A 21,034-nucleotide genomic window follows, 5' to 3' on the forward strand; every position below is an offset into this window, starting at 1 on the left:
GAACATTTTTTTGAAACAAAAGAGCACGAACAGTGGCTAAAAGATGACCATTTTTTCTTTCGGCAATCCCATTTTGTTGGGATGTGTCAACACATGAAGATTCATGAACAATACCCTCCTTTTGAAAGTATGAGCACAAACTTTGGTTAAAGTAGTCTCTAGCATTATCTGTCCTCAACCTCTTAATTCCAACATTGAATTGAGTTTGGATCATTATATAAAAGATGGGAAAAATATCACATCAGATTTTTGTTTTAACAAATAAATCCAAGAAACCTGAGTACAATCATCAATGAACGAGACAAACCAACGAGCCCCTGAAATGTTGGGGACTTGAGATGGACCCCAAATATCACTGTGGATCAAAGAAAAAGGAGCTGTGGTTCTTTTATTACTTAAAGAAAAGAAAATACGTCGGTGTTTAGCAAATTCCCAAACATCACAGTGAAAATCATTTACATTAACATCCTTAAACAAAGATGGAAACATGACACTAAGAGTACTAAAGGAAGGGTGTCCAAGCCTAAGATGATGAAGCCAAATTTGGTCCTTACTGGTATGGGAGTTGCTGGACAAAAGCGAGAGGGATGATTTGTTCCCATTGTTCACTTGACCGCTAGGTAATTCATGATAGTAGAGCCCGTGTCTCACCTTAGCATGTCCAATCATCCTCCTCATAACTTGGTCCTGAAATACACAAAAATTATGAGAAAACACCACACTGCAGTTTAGATCTTTTGTAAGTTGATGAATAGATACAAGATTTGTGGATAACTTTGGGTACATGTAGCACATTTTTAAAGGTCATAGATGGACTTAGAACAATGTCTTCCTAGCCTGCAACAGTGGCTAGAGATCCATCAGCAATGGCTATTTTTCTATTGCTAGGATAGGGTTGGTAAGTGAGGAATTTGTGTGAAGAATGGGTCATATGATCGGTAGCCCCAAAATCAATAACCCAGGAATTTGAAAAATCTGAACTAGAGGCACTTAAAGCATATAAGGAATGGAGCTTACCCAATTTTGCCAATGAACATGTACCTGTAGACTTCTCCAATGAGTTAAGAAGTGATCTCAACCTTTCAATGTCTTATTTGTTGAATTCATTCTGTCCTTCACCACTGGTTTTCATAGCATCATATGACATGTCTTCCCTCGATTGAGTCATATTCACCTGGCTTCATTGTGTTCCACTTCTAGATCCTTTATTCCACTGAGAACTTGGTGGTTTTCCATGAAGTTTCCAACACTGCTCCTTGGTATGATAAGACTTTTTGCAGTAGGTACACCAGAGGTTATCTTTGTTTGAGGATCGAGACTCCATTCTCCCAACTTCTGAATCTGCAGCATTAGGGGCTAATGGTTTTTTATCATTGTTTTTTCCCACTGATCCTTCAACAAGTTGAGAGTAAAGCATAACTACCCTTTGACTTTATTCAGCATTGATGATGGAGATGGTTTCATTCAATGAAGGTAAATCCTTTTTTCCCAATATCTGAATTCTCACCTGATCAAACTCAACATTTAACCCAGCAAGGAAATCATAGATTCGATCCTTTTCAATGAAATTTTTTAACGCCGCTGCATCATCACCGCACTTCATCTCAATACACCGATAATAATCCATCTCTTGCCATAGATTCTTCAATAGATTAGCATACTCCATGACTGAGCAATCTCCTTGTTTGGTGGCTGAGATTTTAGTTTTAATCTCAAAGGCTCGAGCAGCATCTCTCACCTTAGAATAAGTCTGTTGTGCGGCTTCCCATATTTCTTTAGCCGTTGGTAGAAACATAAACGTATCACTGACTTATGGCAGCATGGAATTCCATAGCCAAAGACATGACCATGGAGTCCTCATCCCAGGCATCAAATCTGGGATCTCCCTTCTTAGGTCTAGTACCAAGGAGATGACCTAATTTTTCCTTCCCTTTCAGAAAGGTTTGAACCACCTGAGACCACTTCATATAATTTTTGCCATTCAATCTGTAGGCAAATTGAATATTCTGTAATTCTTTTGTTGTTTGATTTAGAGCTACCTCTTCGGATTGGGCAATAATCTGGGATTACGCAGTAGTAGCTTTCTCATTTGTGGAAGACATTGAAATCCTTTGGAGGATAGTGATGAAGACTAATGAAAAAGCATAAAGGGGCTATGAAGGCCAAAGATAAAGGCAGAATAGGAATGAAGGCTGTAAGAAATTTCAGCAATGAAGGCTGAACAGAAAAATATGCAAAAATACTCTGTTGTAGACTAAAAAACAAGATAGGAACAGGGCACACAGAAACAGCAGTGTGATTTCGGCAATGAAGGCCTCCATGACGAGATTTCAACTCCCAGAAAGAGCCTAATGCTCTGATACCATGAAGAAAATTTTAGAATTCATTCATATTGAAAAAATTCTGATACATAGGCTATATATACAGCAAGATATTGCTATTCTAGGAAAGTTTGACATTCTACAAATCTCTAGGAATCAGGAAATTATTATCTACTAATTTATAGCTAATCTCCACTAATTTAGAAATACAAATCTGTCCCTACAATTAGTCCTATTTACAAAAATCAAGGGATTTTTATCAATTCCAGAAATCATGGGATTTCAATCAATCCCAGATTTCCAACATTATTGTATGCAGATGATTCTCCCAATTTATATGATGCATGCATAATGGTTCATTCCCATGTTATAACGACAATGTTGTAGCTTATGTGATTTCCATAGTTAAGAGAGAATAATTTCTGACCACTAAATTTTGCTTTATAAGAACAAAGAAAGCAATATATTGAAAGCTGTGACAACATTGAAACACAAATATTGTAATGCTTCAAGAAAGAATATATTTTGAGAAAGTGATCACAAATGCAATCTGAAATAGGAATGACAAAGGGCATGACGCATCTTCTGTTGCATATATCATAAAGACAAAAATAACATCATTCAATTTCCATACCTTTCTAACACTCTCCCATTCTTCTCCTTTGAGGGAAATTGGCGCACCAAGAAGAACAACCTTTTCTACAAGTCCCTCTACCAAATTCATAGTCCATTAGGTTTGTTAATTAACTCATAAAGAGAGGTACGAGAAACAATAAAAAAACCCATTTAAATTACCATTGTTTACTGATTTAGCCAAATGTTCTAAACATTTAAAGATAACTCGTGCTCCTAAAGAAAAGCCAACAAGGGTCACTGGCCTGATAGATTCAAAGCAGCACAAAAGAGTTAATCAGTATATCTTACTTAGATAACAGTTGAACAAATAATGATTTTTATTTATAACATTCCTGTTTCCCTGCAACCCCTTCAACAATGCATCAGCAAGAAGCTTTCCTGCTTTATCTGATCTGTATAATGCCAAGGAAGCAGTCAATCAGTTGCTCCTTAATGATGCATTAGAAACACAACTAGAGAAAATTTTGCTATATTTCTAATGGTAGCACCTATCAATCGCGATCAACCATTTGCTATCTATGAAATCAGTAGCTGAAAGTAATGTAGTTGGCCAGGCTAATGCAGAAACCAGTGTGCTTAAGACGGTCATCATTGCACCTTGTTTCACCAATTCTGTTGTAATTTCTATGGCAGCAAACAGTTGTGTGAGAGAAATGCTTGTGGTAGCATAGCAAATCTGCTGCACAACTAAAAATGGTTCAGCATATTACTTGCTGTAAGCCAGTTTTGGATTGCAGTACTCACTGCAATTAAATGCTTTGACTCCCATTGAAGAGCAAACCTAAAGGTTCAAAAAAGGCACATTTAAAAGCAAATTCCAACGAGGCAAAGCAACAATAGAGCATATATACATATTTTCAGCATGTGAATAGTTCAAAGCACATTCCAAGGAAAAATCAGGAAAAAGCAAAGAAAGATACGTATGTCCCATAATAATATTTATCATTCCAATAAAATCACTACTAATAACTGGACAAAACAGTGAAGCTTTCTTTTGTGAGGTCTATATCTACAAAATAGTAATGATGAACAGACTCCATAACATACATATGTACAGACATATACTCACGCATGTGCGTGCAAGGAAAGGTTTCATTAGATATAGAAACTTCTTGCACAACTCGTTCACATAAAATGTTAATGCATTTGGAGTATGTGATAGTTATATCTAGAATAGTGTTTTCTTGCAAGTATGAAGTTTGTGAGAGAAACTACATCCAATTTTTAAATTATTCCATATTTTCTTTACAAACAAAAGTCTTCATAACATATAGGTAGAGTATGTAACCAAAAAGGAAAAATCAAAATTTATTAATATTTTCGAGCATTAGCATAATAATTCATTATAGTATTGCATACAATTTAAAGCAAATATATGTTTGATATATTGAACATTAATTTTCTTCTATTCTGTAGCAACTCCAATGAATCCTATGTACTGGGTCTTCATTCATGCAGCCCTTGTGCAGTGCCTTGCACATCATATGCATGGAATTATGAACATTTAAATCCAGTACAATACTTGCTAACTTATCCGCTAGTATAGAGAAAAATCTTAGAAACTGTATGTTTATAGAGTATTTCTGAGAGATGAGCAAAAAAAATTCATGATGATTATCTTTCTGTTGTCATGAGATTGGTACTTGTCTAAACCAATGGTCTATTCAACATTTGGCAGCTGTTTAAGATTTGACAACCAGTGGATGAATCACTAGAGCCATCCTTGTATTCAAAACTTACAATCAACATAAAAAATCGATGTTGCTGCCAAAAGGAGAATAACGAGCAATGGAAGTTTTTGCAGACATGCACCAGTCTTCAATGCTGGCTTCAACAGAATTCCAACTCAGATCCTTCTTCCTTCCACTTTATTTGCTCAATGAGTGACTGAGGATAATTATTCTCCCTCCTCTGATGCAGTTTGATGCATCATCTTTTATCTCTTGCTGGATCCTTTGCCTTCTTTACCAGCAGGCATGCCAGCCAGCGACCAATATAGTATGGTACCGGTCTATAACATATCGAAAGACAGTATACCAGAACCATGGGGAGGGAGAGGGAGAGAGCCAGAAAGGGAGGAGAGGAAGGGAGAAGGGAAAGGGGGGAGAGTTGGAAGGAGAGGGAGGGGGAAGAGAGAGCAAGAGAGAGAGGGAGAGGGAAACTAACCTGGAGGGAGACCAGAGCCCAAAGATCATTGAAATCACCTATGTTTTGGACCTGACCATTGAAATGCCAATACACACATGTGATGCAGAGAACTGGATCTGGGATGAAGGCAAATTAGAAGGCAATCGAAAGTTGGGACATTTGGACTAGGGTTTCGACCGGCACAGGCAGAGTGTGAGTAGGGTTTCGAATGAAGGCGGAGCATGAGTAGGGTTTCAAAGAATCCTAGGAACGCTATCCTTTTATTTGCTGAACCGAAGCATCGAGCTATGCCGGTTCCCAACCAGTCCGGTTTGGTAAGCCCCAAACTAGGCGGTTCAGCATGATTCGACCAACCATATGGATATAGATGAACAACTACTAATGTACATGAATATGTAAAACTGTTTTAATTGTAATTCTAAAGAGTATTCCTTCTCTGATAGAGATCAAAGAATTCTCATCATGTTTAAAGAATGTTTAATTTATGTCGTTATATTTACTATTTTATGAAAAGATATTCATGGTTTATATGTAGTATTCAGAATTTCAGATATTCTCAACCTTGTTTTGGGAAAGTTTCTGTTATATTGCTTTATTAGGCCCTTTTTCAATTGTTCTATATGGGTCTTTGCACAGGTCCACTATTTTGCAAATTCACAAAACTCACTAGAAAATTGCATCACTAGCATGTAGAGTTTTCCTTTGCTTTTTCATGCAATCACTATTTTAGCCTTTAAGGTTTGTAGTTCCACTAGCCATTTCATAGGATCTGCTTCCTCCTAATCTATAACAAGAATTTGAGTACCACCTATACTGGCCCTGCATTGCCTGGTATGTATCATACTAGCTCGAAGCAATATAAGGCATTAACTGACCAATCGACTCCAAAAGCTTAAACCAACAGAAAATTGGTCGACAATGTAAGGTAGGGTCAATACCCCCTCACATGCAACCCAGACCACGTGCATAGAGAGATAACAATGACTGAAATGAGTCAACATAACAACCACAATTACAAAAATGATTCAAGATAACAACCAAGTTAGTTAAATCAATAATTTTGGAGGGGATTCGTACTTGTGACCTCCAACAAATCTGAGCCCTAACCAGGTTAACTAACTAATTGAACCCCAACACTTAAGATGATAAGAAATGGATCAACGATGTATGTAAGGCTTAACACAAGACTACACAACTCATATCATTCCATGCTAAGCTGAAGTAGTTCCAAATCTAACAGATATTGATCGGTACCTTGCAAAACCCCTTTTAAATCCTTCTTTTCTTCCTTTGTTTTGTTTTACCTCATCTTAAGGTAAGAGAAGAGGTTTTGAAGCAACAACAAGAACTCAGAGTGAAGCATGTATGTTGACTGATGTTGCATTATCAGAAAAAAGAATAGCAAATAAATTTAAGGAGACAAGTGATGAACTCTTATTATAGCTCAAGAAAGTTGGTTGCCTAACTAAACCTTTTAACAAAACAAAGAGACAAATAAAAAAGAAAGAATCACAAAGTTTGGATCCCCATGGAACTTCCTATATCAAGATACTTAAAACTTTCCAAACTGAATTCTAATGGCTGTAAAACTTTCCTCCTTTCATTTTATATAATGATTTAAACTCCAAAAAACAAGAAAAGAAAAAAGAAATCAAATTAAATCTAAAAATTGGTTGGGTCTAGTGTGCAGTAATAGGCCTTAGTCGTGTTGATTGGCACATGGTGTCAATACAGTAGGTATTAAAGTAGTTACCAAATTGAGAGTTCACAATAAGATGTCACACCAAGAATTTTAAAAGCTTTCTCCAAGTCACCATTGCTCTCAACATGAAGTGGCTACCACCAAGGTTTTACATCCTAGCGGGATGAAGAGCATCCCGGCTGTCCCGTCCCATTCTTATGAGAAAACGAGATTGAGACAAGGTCAGGACGAAATCCATCCACACAGGGAGAGAAGAAGAAAGAGAAAAGGAAAAAAGGAAGGAAAGATGAAGAAAAGGAAAAAGTGAAAGGCAAGAAGAAAAAATGAAAGAAAGAAAGGAAAGGAGAAGAAAAAGAAAGGAAGAAAAGAAGAAGAAAAAGGAAAAACAAAAGAAAGGGATAAGGAAAGAAAGAAAAAGGAAAGAAAAGCAAGGAAGGTAGAAGAAAAAGAAAGGAAGGAAAGAAAGAAAAAAAAGAAAAGAATTAGAAGAGAGAGACGAAGGATATCTACCGGATCATATGATCAGATTGCCGCTAAAACAGAACAGGACAGTGGGGCATTCCGTTCCATGGGGACAGTGGGACACTTCCATCCAACAAAATTTAAAACCTTGGCTACCACTACTAGCTCCATAATATTCTTGATGATTTTAAAGACAAGCACAGAGAAATGTAGAAATATGATATAACTATGAAACTCCCCAAATATATGCATGAACATGACAAGCATGATCATTCATATGATACAAAAAGAACACATGAAGAACTTGTTAGTCAATACCATATTCCCTACCATAAAAGTGTGGGTGATGTATACCATAAAAATATGTTGGTAATATTTTCTAAAATATTACCATATTCCTTACCACAAAAGTGTAGGTAATGTACACCACAAGTGTGTAAGTAATATTCTCTAGAATATTACCATATTCCTTACCATTTTTAGATTTACATATTTGTATATATAGGCCCTTGTACATTCTTTTGAATATAAGAAAAAAAACTTCCTTTCTCTCTCATGCAGACTCCTCCTTGATCTTCTACCCCTAATGCATATAGTGTGTGGTGCTTTTCTACATGGTATTAGAGCAATAGGTAAGCCATTAAATCCAGGCTTTCTCCTTCCCTTATTCAATCTTTTTTCTTCTTCTCTTGTTGCATCTTGAACCCCTCTTCTACCCTATTCTCTACATCTTGTCTTTCCTTGCTTTCTTATTCTTCCCTTTCCTTCTTCCTTTCCTCTCAATCTCAACCCAACTTTTCTTGTGATCTTTTTGGGATCTGAAGATACACTTTTATCCTTAGGTACCAGTAACTCATTTAGTCTCATTTGGTTGCCTTTTCTCACTTCTAGTCTTTGATGGCTTCCTTTTCTCTCCCACCACCCATGAATGCTTCTTTTCTCTCTCAATTTGTTCCTGAGAAATTAACTTCTTCTAATTATCTTGTATGGAAACACCAAATTATCCCTTTCATTAAGAGCCTAGATCTTGCTGGGCACTTGGATGATACTGCCTAGCACCACTTCACCATTTAGAAGAAATACAAGGAGAAGGTGAGAGCAAGTGGACTGCCCTCATACATAATCCATTTACCGCACGTGGGTGAAACAAGATAAGGTATTGGTGGCCTATCTATTGTCCACTTTATCTCAAGATGTTCTTGGGATTGAGGATGGACTCACCGCAAAAGGTTTATGGGAAAGCCTATGTGATCAGTTTTCTCAAGTCACATCTTCCAAAGCCATGCAACTCAAGGCAGAATTTCAGAATTTGGGGAAGAATGATATGTCAGTAATGGAATATTGGAATAAGATGAAAGTGATAGCAGATGAGTTGGCTCTCATTGCCCAACTGATTTCAGATGTAGATAAAGTTCAGCAAATTTTGACAGGGCTTGGATTGGATTTTGACATGCTGGTCATCTCCTTTGAATGTCAGCCTAAACTTCCATCCTATGAAGCACTACGTCCTATGCTGCCACAATATAAGCAACATCATGTGAAGAAGCAAAAGAAGATTGAGCAGGCCGAATCTAGTGGTAGCCATGATGTGCTTAATGTTAATGCTGAATTTGGTAGAAATCAGAATAATCAGAATGGCGGACGTGGAGGAAGACGTGGAAATTGGAATCCTAGGCATAACAATAGGGAATGTGGGCTGCTGCCCATACCCCAGAATGGTGGACAAGGAAATCAGCCATGGAATAATCAAAGAAATAATAATTCAGGAAGACAACAACGGGGACCAGTATTTTGTCAGCTTTGCCAAAGAAAGGGACATACTGCTACAAATTGTTGGGATCTACCTACTTATAGAGCTGCTGCTACAGGGCAGAGGAATGCTGGAAATGCTTATTTTGTGCATGCAAATGATGATGAACAGCAACAAGTACAACCAGGACATGAAGCATTAGCTGCCAGTTTCCAAAATTTGGGAATAAATGATGCTAATTGACAACAAGAGACGTGGTTCCTTGATTCTAGGGCAAGCAATCATATTACTGGTAATACAGATAAGATTTCTGATACCAAACCTTTTATGTCTCATGGCTATGTTAGTACAGGAGATGGTACCCCTCACACCATCACACAGGAGATGGTGCCCCTCACACCATCACACATATAGGCAATGCTTTGCTTCCCTGTTCTAGAAGTCATCCCACACCTCTTGTTTTGTCCAACACATTTTTAGCTCCTGGCATTCAAATGAGTCTTCTTTCTGTTTCCCAATTATGTGATCAATTAGATTCTTAGTTGTTTTTACTCCTGATTCTGTTTTTGTCAAGGATCTCCGAATGAACAAAATCCTCGCTGAACGTGTTCGTGAGGGGAGCCTATTTGTGTTGAAGGAAGCTCGTAGTCATCCATCCGAGACTAATGTCAATCTAAAGTCATGGTTGTTGCTGTCCAGTGCTGCCAATGCCAAGAGAGGAGATGCCAAATTGTGGCATCGACGTCTTGCTCATTATGGTAGTCACTTCTTAGAGTCCATGTTCAAGAAAGGTCTTTTGTCCTATGTCCCATGTAATAAAGATTCACTTAGTGAATCGTTATGTCCAGAGTGTCAAATTTGCAAGAGTCATTGCCCCCCTTTTTAGATAATAAATAAGCGAGCTTCTTTTCCTTTTGAGATTGTCTACTCAAATGTGTGGGGACCTGCCCTAATTCAAGCATATTCAGAAAATCACTTTTATGTTACCTTCATTGATTGCTACAGTCATTTTACCTAGATATTTTTTCATTAAACAAAAATCTAATGTATTCTCCATATTTCAGCATTTTTATTCTTTCATCCAAAACAAGTGCGGCATGCCTATTATTAACTTCCATAGTGATGGGGGTGGGGAGTACATTTTCCATCAATTTAAGAATTATCTGCATAGTCATGGCATACATCATCAGAAGTCTTGCCCACATACATCAGAACAAAATGGTGTAGTGGAGCGAAAACATCGGCATATAATTGAGAGTGGCATAAGCATGATGCATGGGAGTTGTGCCAATTTGGGATTATAGATCGAAGCTTTCCACACAGCAGTCCATATCATTAATAGGTTGCCTATGAAGGTTTCGGGGCATAAGTCACCATATGAAATTCTCCATGGTGTGATTCCCACGTATGACTATATAAAAGTATGAGGATGTAGGTGTTATGTTCATATTCCTGACACTCAAAGAAATAAATTTGCTCCTAAGGCTGATGCTTGCAAGTTTGTTGGATATACTGATGACTTCAAGGGATATCGTTGTTGGAATCCCCAAAAACAGAGCATAGTCATTTTGAGGAATATCATATTTGATGAAAATAACTTTAGTATGGATGATAAGCAAGGAAATGACTATCTCTAATGTAGATGATGACAGTGTCAGCTTCCAGCCATGGTTTGATGATGCATTGAGACAAATGCAAGTTACAGAAGCTAACTGTGATCACTGCGACAGACATGAAGTTGTTGTAAGGATAGACTCTTTGCCCATTAATAAAGGTGACATACAGTATAGGGAAGATAGAATGTATGGATAGATTTATCATAGGCGTGTTTCGATGAGTACTACTGAAGGAGACCATGCCAGACTTGGAAATGAGATAGATGAGCAGCAAAGGCAGCAACTTCACACTCTACCTGATGTTCAGTAGGAGCCTGTTATAGAGACAGTTTTGCGGCATTCTAGTAGAGAGAGGCATCCAATTGACAGATGGGTCATATATGAAGCATTTAGTGTTGAGTATCGCCTATACCTTTTTGCACTCCAGCATGAGCACGAACCATTTTCTTACAAGCAAGCTTCCAAGGACCACTGATGGATAGAGGCAATGCATGAAGAGATGACTGCCTTGAATGAAAACTATACATGGGAGATCATGGATAGACCTATTGGAAAGAATGTTGTCAGTTGCAAATGGGTCTACAAAATTAAAAGGCGAGCCAATGGGAGTGTTGAGAGATATAAGGCTAGATTGATAGCAAAGAGATACATCGAAGAGTATGTGTTGGATTATAACGAAACTTTTAGCCCAGTCATTAAAATGGGAACTATCAGGCTTATTCTTGCTCTTGCTGTTACTCATGGTTGGCATCTGCATCAGATGGATTTAAAGAACATATTTCTCTATGGGGATTTAAAGGAAGAAGTATATATGGAGCAACCGTCAGGATATGCTGTGGATGATCCTGGTAGGAAAGTATGTAGGCTCTTAAGATTGTTGTATGGGCTAAAGCAAGCCTCCAAGGCTTGATTCCAGAGGTATTCTGATGAGATTCATAGCTTTGGATTCTAGCACAGTCAAGTGGATTACTCCCTATTCGTTCATACAGGTACCCATGGGATCACTATGTTGCTTATATATTGATGATATTATTATCACCGGATCATCTTAAGAACATATCAACATCATGAAGGATCATTTGTTGCAAACATTCTAGATGAAGGATCTTGAGGAGCTAAAATACTTTCTTGGTGTAGAGGTAGACAAAATAAGAGACATTATGTTCTTATCACAGCAAACATATGTTTTAGATTTGCTTAGCAGAAGTGGGATGAGAGATTGTAAGCTTGCGGCTACCCCAGTTATTACAAGTGAAAAACTTAAATTAGATGGAGCAGCATATAGAGATTTACATGAATATCGCAGCATTGTGGGAGCCTTGCAGTATTTGACATTCACTACCTGACATAGTATGTGCTGTGAACCAAGCATCATAATTCATGCATGATCCCTAAGATGGGCATATGGAGGTAGTAAAGAGAATCCTCGATACATTAAGGACACTATAGGAGATGGGCTGAAGTATACACCCGATCTATAGATAATCCCTTTGTTATTTATGGCTTTACAGATACCAATTGGGCTGGAGACCCAAACACACGGAGATCAGTTTCTGGATTTTGTATCTTCATTGGGAAAAATCTCATAGCCTGGAGTAGTAGGAAACAACAAACAGTAGCAAGGTCTAGTGCAGAGGCAGAGTACATATCTATGGCCTCTCTTGCAGCAGAAATAACCTAGTTAAGGCAAATTCTTCATGTTTTAAGACAAAACACTAGACGGTCAATCATTTATTGCGACAACCAGAGTGCCATCAAAATTACCTCCGATTCATCGTGATAAAACTAAACACATCCAAATTGATCAGGACTTCATTAGAGAGAAGATAGAGGCTCGTTTTGTTGGATCTGATAATCAGGTTGTAGATATATTCACTAAAAGATTGTCAAAGGCAAGGTTTTGGTTTCTTAAGGGCAAGCTGTCCATGACTCAGACTCATGTACAACTTGAGGGGGGCCTGTTAGTCAATACCCTATTTCCTACCATAAAAATATGTTGGTAATATTCTCTAGAATATTACCATATTCCCTACCATAAAAGTGTAGGTAATGTTACCACAAGTGTGTAGGTAATATTCTCTAGAATATTACCATATTTCTTGTCATTTTTAGATTTACATATTTGTATATATAGGCCCTTGTACAATCTCATAGCTTAGAGTAGTAGGAAGCAACGAACAGTAGCAAGATCTAATGCATAGGCAGAGTACAGATCTATGGCCTCTCTTGCAGCAGAAATAACCTGGTTAAGGTAAATTCTTTATGTTTTAAGACAAAATATTGGACAGTCAATCATTTATTGTGACAACCAGAGTGCCATCAAAATTTCCTCCAGTTCATCATAATAAAACTAAACACATCCAAATTGATTAGTTCTTCATCAGAGAGAAGATAGAGGCTCGTTTTGTTGGATCGGATAATCAGGTTGCAGATATATTCACCAAAAGATTGTCAAAGGCAAGATTTTGGTTTCTAAAGGGCAAGCTGTCCATGACTCAGACTCATGCATAGCTTGAGGGGGCCTGTTAGTCAATACCATATTTCCTACCATAGAAATATGTTGGTAATATTCTCTAGAATATTACCATATTTCCTACCAAAAAAGTGTAGGTAATGTTACCATAAGTGTGTAGGTAATATTCTTTAGAATAGTACCATATTCCTTATCATTTTTAGATTTATATATTTGTATATATAGGCCCTTGTATATTCTTTTGAATATAAGAAAAAAAACTTCCTTTCTCTCATGCAGCCTCCTCCCTGATCTTCTACCTCCAATGCATGTAGTGTGTGGTGCTTTTCTCCAGAACTAACTAGGATGTATAGACTATGCAATGCATATGATGTATTTATGCAAACATCTGATACTCTTTTGGTCTTGCTCCAATTTGTTGATATCTATCTATCTATCTATCTATATATATATACATACACACACACACACACACACACATATATACGTAAGTACATATGTATATATGTGTGTGTGTGTGTGTATGTATGTATATATACACGACAAAGTATATTGACGTATATTATTTTGATTAGGATCAATTTGAATCCTATCTAATGGACCCAAGATAAAAAAGTAGCATGACTTGGGGATTTTTCTTAGAATTAATTTTAGTTATCAACTTTCTGCAATTTTATTTCAGATTTATTTATTTTTAGTTCATCGTGGGCTACTTCAAATCAAAGTATGAGATCAACAGATCTCAGATTTTACTTCAATAGCTGATGAGAATGTTACTGCAGCTGTATGGTTCATGCTACAGTGACTGTAAACAATAACCCTATTTTATGGGGGCTACTTTAGGGAGACAAGAAGTCCTCATGGTTTTCTTTTACATCAAATATGAGAGTTATGTAATGAGATTTTATAAGATGAAGAAAATATGAGGTTTTATTTCCCTCTCCTATGGTGTGATGTCGTAGCACAAGGGTGAGGCTTGCAACCCTAGCCATGATTCCTAGGTCCCGGACCAATTTGTCCCCTTTGTGTTTTTATCGTGCAACTCTCTATTCTTCTTTGCTTGATTTTGCCTCCTTTTCTCTTGTTCTTCTCTCTTATCGATCTTTCTTTCAAGCAAGGTTTTACATCCCGGAGGAACGGGGGGTGTCCCAGGCATCCCGATCCGTTCCTATGAGAAAATGAGATCGGGATAAGGTCGAGACTCCGAAACTCATCCATGTAGGAAAAGCAGAAAGAGAAAAGAAAGAATGAAAGATGGAAAAAGGAAAAAGTGAAAGGAAAGAAGAAGAAGAAAAATGAAAGAAATAAAGGAAGGGAGTAGAAAAAGAAAGGAAGGAAAGAAAGGAGAAAGGAAAGAGAAAGAAGAAGAAAAAGGAAAAAAAGAAAGAAAGAAATGACGAAAAAAAAAGAAAAAAAGGTAGAAGAAAAAGAAAGGAAAAAAGAAAAGAAAAAAGAAAGAAAGGAGAAAAGAAGAGGAGAGAGATGGAGGATATCTATCGGGATGCATGATCGGGACGGCTGTCGGGATAAGATGGGATAGCGGGGCATCCCGTTCCATAGAGATTCTGAGACACCTCTATTCCATGGATTTTAAAACTTTGCTTTCAAGTTTCACTTCTTGTACATTTTTCTCTTAGTCATACAAATATCAGATTTTTGCTAGAAAAGCCTAGTGAACTCTTGCTCTTGGCTGCTCAATTGCGTAAAGCCCTAAATCATAAATGCTGGACCCAACCATTATCTATTTTTGTTAAAAATATTGTTTTTCTAGTTCAGTTTTATTAAAAAGTCAGGTCACCACCTGAATTTCCAGCAATCAATAGATCTAATCCTTTTCCTAAACCATAATAGGTCCTTCCATAAACTATCTTACATCGATATCAAATCCTTAAATTGTGTGTTGCACTATAATCAGATTACTAGTTAAGATTGAATAAGATCAAACAAGTCAATTTTTGCATATGCAGAATAGCAGTATTACACACCGTTAACTAGGAATGATATTGTTTGTATTACCTAATCAACAAGCCATGGAATGCTGTACCACCCCAAATCACATGGTTCTGATAGTACCAAGCTGAACTAGGACAGAATCGGGATGGCTGTCTTTCAGTTTGGAAAATATCCAGATCCACCCTAAACCAACCGCTTTGAAGAGGTTCTATGGTTTGCATCAGTAAGAGGCTGTTCGCCCCCTAGCTTCAATAATAGGAGAGAGGCCTGAGAATGCTTCCCGAGCCTTCTCAGCCCATCTTCTTCCCCTTATTTTTGAAAAAAGCCACAATAATCACGAAAAAACATAAGATTTCCATGATTAAAGGCCAGATCCAACCCAAAATAAGGTAATGTGGCTCTCCTGCTCTTCATTTCTTCATGTCTTTATTTTTGCTTTTAAGGCCGAAAAATGGAAATAAAATGGAAAAAGAGGAGAAGGTCATGCCAAAATTTTTTTATTTTCACATAATTCCATGCTATGTTGTAGATCTATGGCTGATCTACATAATCTCACTAAAATCATTAAACTTTTCTTAAATTTGTAATTTTTTAGATTAAAAATATATTTTCAGATTAAAAATAAAAATAAAATAAAAGTCAAAAAAAATTTGTGAACTCAATAACATGTTTATGGGTATGGATGCTACTCTCGACCAAAATTTGGGGCCAACTTGTTAAAGTTTGGATGCAATCACATGCATAGTGATATAGGCCTAAATTTGAATAAAATAGAAAAATAAGAGACCTTCTATGCATGCCCATGAGCTACGAAAAATTTATATTAGTATTCATGGTAGGGTGCTAAATGGATTTATGCTAAAATTAATTTGAAATTTAAAAATAAATAAAAATATAACTAATACAAAAAATGAAAAACTAGTACTACGTATAAATAATTCATAAGCATTTTTGAAAGTAGAAAACATATTTTTTTCATCACAACAAAATTTCACTATTTTTTAAATAATTAATGAAATAATTTGTGCTTAACAAACTTGTAGAAAGGGAGAAAGGATCCGAGCATGACAATGGTTGGAAGCATGGTCAAATACTCTTAGGTCACCACCATTGGAGGTATAATTCGTATATCATAGAATTCAAGGGAGAAAGGGCAACCAGGTTGATGCAGCACCCAGTTGGTGGTTATCCCAACATATTCATATGCTAGAAATGCCGATAGAAGGTCCAACAACTGATAAAGTACTTCATTGATTTCAAAACAGAAAAACAAAGGTTGCCCAAACGAGGGTGGAGGTGGATCGCTGAGCAATGGCGCCACCATTGTAGAACTCCAAGGAGTTAGAGGAGACCTCTATTCTAAATGACGACGAGGTGCAAATCCCAGCTACCATCCTGGCGAGCGTACATTACCGGTAGCAGCTAGAGGAGATGGCCAAGCACAAAGCTCAGTTTGGGTCCTTATAATACAACTTAGGCTCTACGTCTAGGGCTGCCAGTACAACTCCAGAGTTTAGGAGGACCTCCTCATTAGAGAGGCCATTAGCAGAGATAGGAGCAATATTACATCCATGCTAGGGGCCTTTGATAGCAAGAAAGGAAAGAAATCCTCCAGAAAGATATATCATATCTATGATCTAGATCTACATGCCTTCCCCAATAAGGATACAAAGTAGGAGAGGATTGATACCGTGCTGGTGAAGAACAAGAAAAAGGATATGTGACAAGCTATTGCATCCTAATTCCCCTTCAGCCATATCCCAATGCATGATGTACCAAGACATACCATCAGTCTGCCATCACCTCCATACAAGCTGCCAGTTCAAATGTGGATCCTCTAAGATTGAAGGATATATATGGTGATGGTTGGACCAATCTCAATAGGTGAAGCATCATCTTCTAACGTACTATGATATGAAGACTTTCTTGCACAAGTCTGTTGATGCTTCTAATTAGGTACACGATGTCATTACAACCTTAGATTGATAAAGGATTCGATAGATCAGGTACCAAGTTGTCGATGAGACCTTGATAGAGCAACAGGCACAATTTTCTAGACCTCATATGCTATACATTGTATCTACCTCATGTTGATGGAGATTAGAAAGATTCGCAAGGTGTAGCAGACTATAAAGACAAACCAGCCCATGGTTAGGTTTATATATAACCACATGGGTCCTAACACTAAGGAGGAAGTACATAGTGGAGAGATTTTGAGACCAGCAATGATACAATTTGCTACTAATTGCATTGCATTTGATAGCCTCCTTGAAAAGAAAGCGGGCCTACATTAGATGTTTGTCAGTGCCAAGGAACGAAAGAGCAGATATATGAAGGCCAGCACTCAGAGGAGCCATATGGAGCACTTGGTGACAAACCAGTAGTTCTGGCAGCATCGAGAGGATTGTGAAGGCTATCAAACCATTAGCTGCAGACATGCAATGCTTCGGACAATGGAAAGTGAGAGATTCTCCCAAATGGGCTTCCATATGATGGAGGTGGCAAAGGTTGAGATCAAGCAAGTGGCTTCAAAGCATGCCCAGCAATACATCGACATCATTGAGCAAAGTTAGGACTACGAGATGGGTAGGAAGTTACATCTAACATGTAAGAATGTATATTGAACAGTTGAAATACTTGTTCATTGACTACTCTTGTAGTTGTAAATATTGGTAGCTTACTACTGGAACTTGACGTTCCAATACACCATCCTTAGAATCAATATAGACAAGGAATTGCGAGCCACCTTGCGGAGTGTAATCTACAAGATGGAGTTTAATTTAGAAGTCGCAGCCTAAATATCTTAAAAAGGTAAGTTTAGTGGGATACGTAAGTCTTCAATCATTAATTTAAGTTCTCTTTTACACTAATGAAAATGTTGAGAGAGAGCTCTAATAGCTTTGGTGAGAAGCCAGCTATGGTGGGCAAGAACACTATGAATCCAAATATATTAGATATCAATTATAAATCTATAACTATTATTTGACATTTTATAACTACTACTATCTTATATGTAATTTTCTTCAATACTTTTGTAGTGGAATGGTGGATTTGCTTTAAATGGTCAATAAGAAGCCTTAGGCAGCTAGCCATCTGGATCCTCTCACAGACAGTCTTCTCAAGTGCTTCTGAGCTCAACTAGTTCATCTTGGCCCTCATCCACAACAAGCAAAGGAACCGTTGTGTCTAATGCATAAGCACCTCAATGACCTTGTGTATGTCCACTTCAATCTGCAGTTGAGGTTGAAGTGAATTCAAGAGAAAGTGAAGTGAACTATAATGATCCGCACCATAATGATTTCGTGCAAGATGAGAAGGATCACCCTTAACTAGTTGGCTTGAGGGCCAGCAGCAACAACCAGGGCTCAATGACCCAAGATCGCCTCTACGACCGACTACTTTCATAGCTAGGAAGGCTAGGATGGATGCGGAGCACTTGGCCAAACATAACATTCCATGCTCGCATCTAGCCGATCAGCCAGAGGGGTCAATAGGGAGGCAATCATCGAATTGCTCCACATCCAAGACATCCTCCTAGAGATATGATCCAGAGATGCTCAAACAAGGCTAACTCGCTACGCAGTCCACTCAATCAAAAGGGCATCGTCCATCCTCCTAGCATAGCCAGGCAAAGCGGAGCATGAAGGGAAAAAAAGGCAACTATAGCTTGAAAGGAAAAGGAAAGCTAGTTCCAGCCCTATTGAAGAGGGTAGAATAGTTTGTTCACTCAGAGACAGATCGAGAAGAGTAGTGATGATAGTTCCAATGATGCATCTAGTGCCTAGAGAGAAAGTGGAAGACATGAGATCATCGTTTATAAGACACAGCCCCGGGGTGGTCACCAGTTCACCAGAGAATCCTAGTTTACTCACATAGTGTAGGATAGGAACCACAATGTACGATCTAGAGCCCGAGAGGATACCATTGTATATAGGAGATGGGCTCCTCGAAATCATTTAGGATACAATGTTATTGTAAATGACCTCGCACATGGACTAGGATCCATGGATGTATCATGTTCCAAGTTGTACATTGGATCCTATTACCCACAGGTAGGCTACAATTCATACAGATATAGATTTGTTATGTTTATGGTGTCATCTTTCAATCGCTACTATCCTATGCAGTTTGGAGCATCTTATGAGTCGGATTTTGCTATTGGCACATTCGATTGGATCCTCTATAGAAGCAATATCAAATAGATAACTCTCCTGGAGCTAGAGCCAGAAAGCTGAGAGGTTTGAGACCAATTTTGACCTAGAGTGCATACAATGAGCTTAACTACATATAATACAATGTGGTTGGAGAATTAGCATGATGTGCCTCCTGAATACAAAAATGATCCCGACATCCATGAGAGATATTGACACTCCACCAGATGTTAAATGTCAATATGGATATTGTACTTAAAATGTACTAGATTGACCCTTTGCTTTTTATTTCACCAACTTGATATACAAAAATACTGATTGATTTACTTTAATTGCATTTCATGGTAAAATTATAATCAATTTACGGTTAAGACATCAAAAAACAACAATCACACATCAAAAAACATCAAAACACATCAAAAAAAATCATATTAGGGTTAAAATTACTCACAAAAACCAAAAAAAAGAGAAAGGCAAAAAAAATGAAGAAACAAAAAAATAGGCATGCCAGTTATCCCCCTAGCAAACCCATGCATACTGACTGTCGGTACCAAGGTAGGTTGAACCAGTACCGGAGATGGTACTGAACACCAATAGGTATGGTACAGTACCATATCGACACTCAGTACAGCATGGTGTGCCGACCAAACCAGCACATCAATTTTTTTTGTTTTATTTTTTTATTTCTAAGATATCTAATCAATTTTTCATTATTCTTGAATTATTTTAAGCCCAAATTGATGTTTCTTGATGTTATTTGATGTTGGTGTCACTCCCGTACACCGCGATTAAACATGTGATGCGGATCTGAATCTAACATAATGTTATGTCGGAGGAAGATAATCTTATAAGGACTAGATATTATTGAATCATAACATACACAAGTCAATTATAAAATATAAAAAAATAAATAATCAATACATATCAAGATTTAGAATCTCATTAAGCGTCGTGTCATTCATCAATATCTGGATCATTTATATAATCTGATAGAATATTGGTCTATCCCTCTAACCATACAATACTGTAGTCTTCTGTGCTCATCCTATAAGATATGCATGCTAGATTGTAACTTATCCCAGATCTCTCACTGAAGCTCTAGCTCTGAGGTATCCTCGGACTGATAGTACGCTATGGAGGAACCCATCCGAATATATGGCGACAATAAAATCTGATCTGTAAGATGCTCTGACTGTATAAGATAGTAGCTGCTAGAAGACGATGCTTCAAATGCACCATTCCCATATCCATATAGACATAAGCTACTTGTGGCCGTGGATAAGAGGATTTGACTATGGTGAAGGACTTGATATGTCTATGGATCCAACTCCATATGTGAGATCATCTGCAGCTGCATGATATCCTGAATGATCTTGAAAAATCCATTGTTTATATGAAAACGTATCCTCTCGGACTTTACTAGCTCATGTACCATGGTGCCTATCCAGTGTGGCATACGTAAACTAGGACTCACCAGTGAATTAAAAACTACTTTGCAACTGCCTCTCATAAATAATGGCTTCTATCCTCCGCTTCCTCCATGACTATTAGATCCATGACCATCAGAAGAACTATCACCGCCCTATCTGGTCTCTGAATCTAAGTAAACTGGATCAACCGACTACTCTACCCTCTCTATCAAGGCTGCAACTCTTTTCTTGTCCTTTGTCTTTGCATTAAGGAGATGCCTGCCCTCTCATCGTGCCTTGTGAGGAAGTTTGTTGTGACTGATCAGTTGGAAGTCTGTATGGAATATTATTGGTTGCCTATTGCTTAGCATCCACCTCAACATCACTAGCTATAAAACTAGCTGATTGTGGAG

At 37.7% G+C, this 21,034-nt stretch overlaps 1 protein-coding gene across 8 annotated transcripts in view; it reads right to left on the bottom strand.

Moving 5' to 3' along the window:
- The window catches only part of LOC105054691 (uncharacterized), a 111,038-nt gene that overhangs the window by 9,769 nt on the left and 80,235 nt on the right, over positions 1-21,034 (bottom strand). For 7 of the 8 annotated variants that reach the window (XM_073246349.1, XM_073246348.1, XM_073246343.1 and 4 more), the window contains 5 exons: positions 3,668-3,738; positions 3,446-3,581; positions 3,289-3,349; positions 3,117-3,198; positions 2,956-3,032 (listed from right to left, as the gene is read on the bottom strand). In XM_073246349.1, the coding sequence (XP_073102450.1) occupies positions 2,956-3,032; positions 3,117-3,198; positions 3,289-3,349; positions 3,446-3,581; positions 3,668-3,738 (427 nt within the window). Of the gene's footprint in view, positions 1-554; positions 688-2,955; positions 3,033-3,116; positions 3,199-3,288; positions 3,350-3,445; positions 3,582-3,667; positions 3,739-21,034 lie in introns of all 8 variants that reach the window. The other variant, XR_012135743.1, reaches the window with a different exon arrangement.

Source organism: Elaeis guineensis, chromosome 12 (genome assembly GCF_000442705.2).
Source record: "Elaeis guineensis isolate ETL-2024a chromosome 12, EG11, whole genome shotgun sequence".
NCBI lineage: Eukaryota > Viridiplantae > Streptophyta > Magnoliopsida > Arecales > Arecaceae > Elaeis > Elaeis guineensis.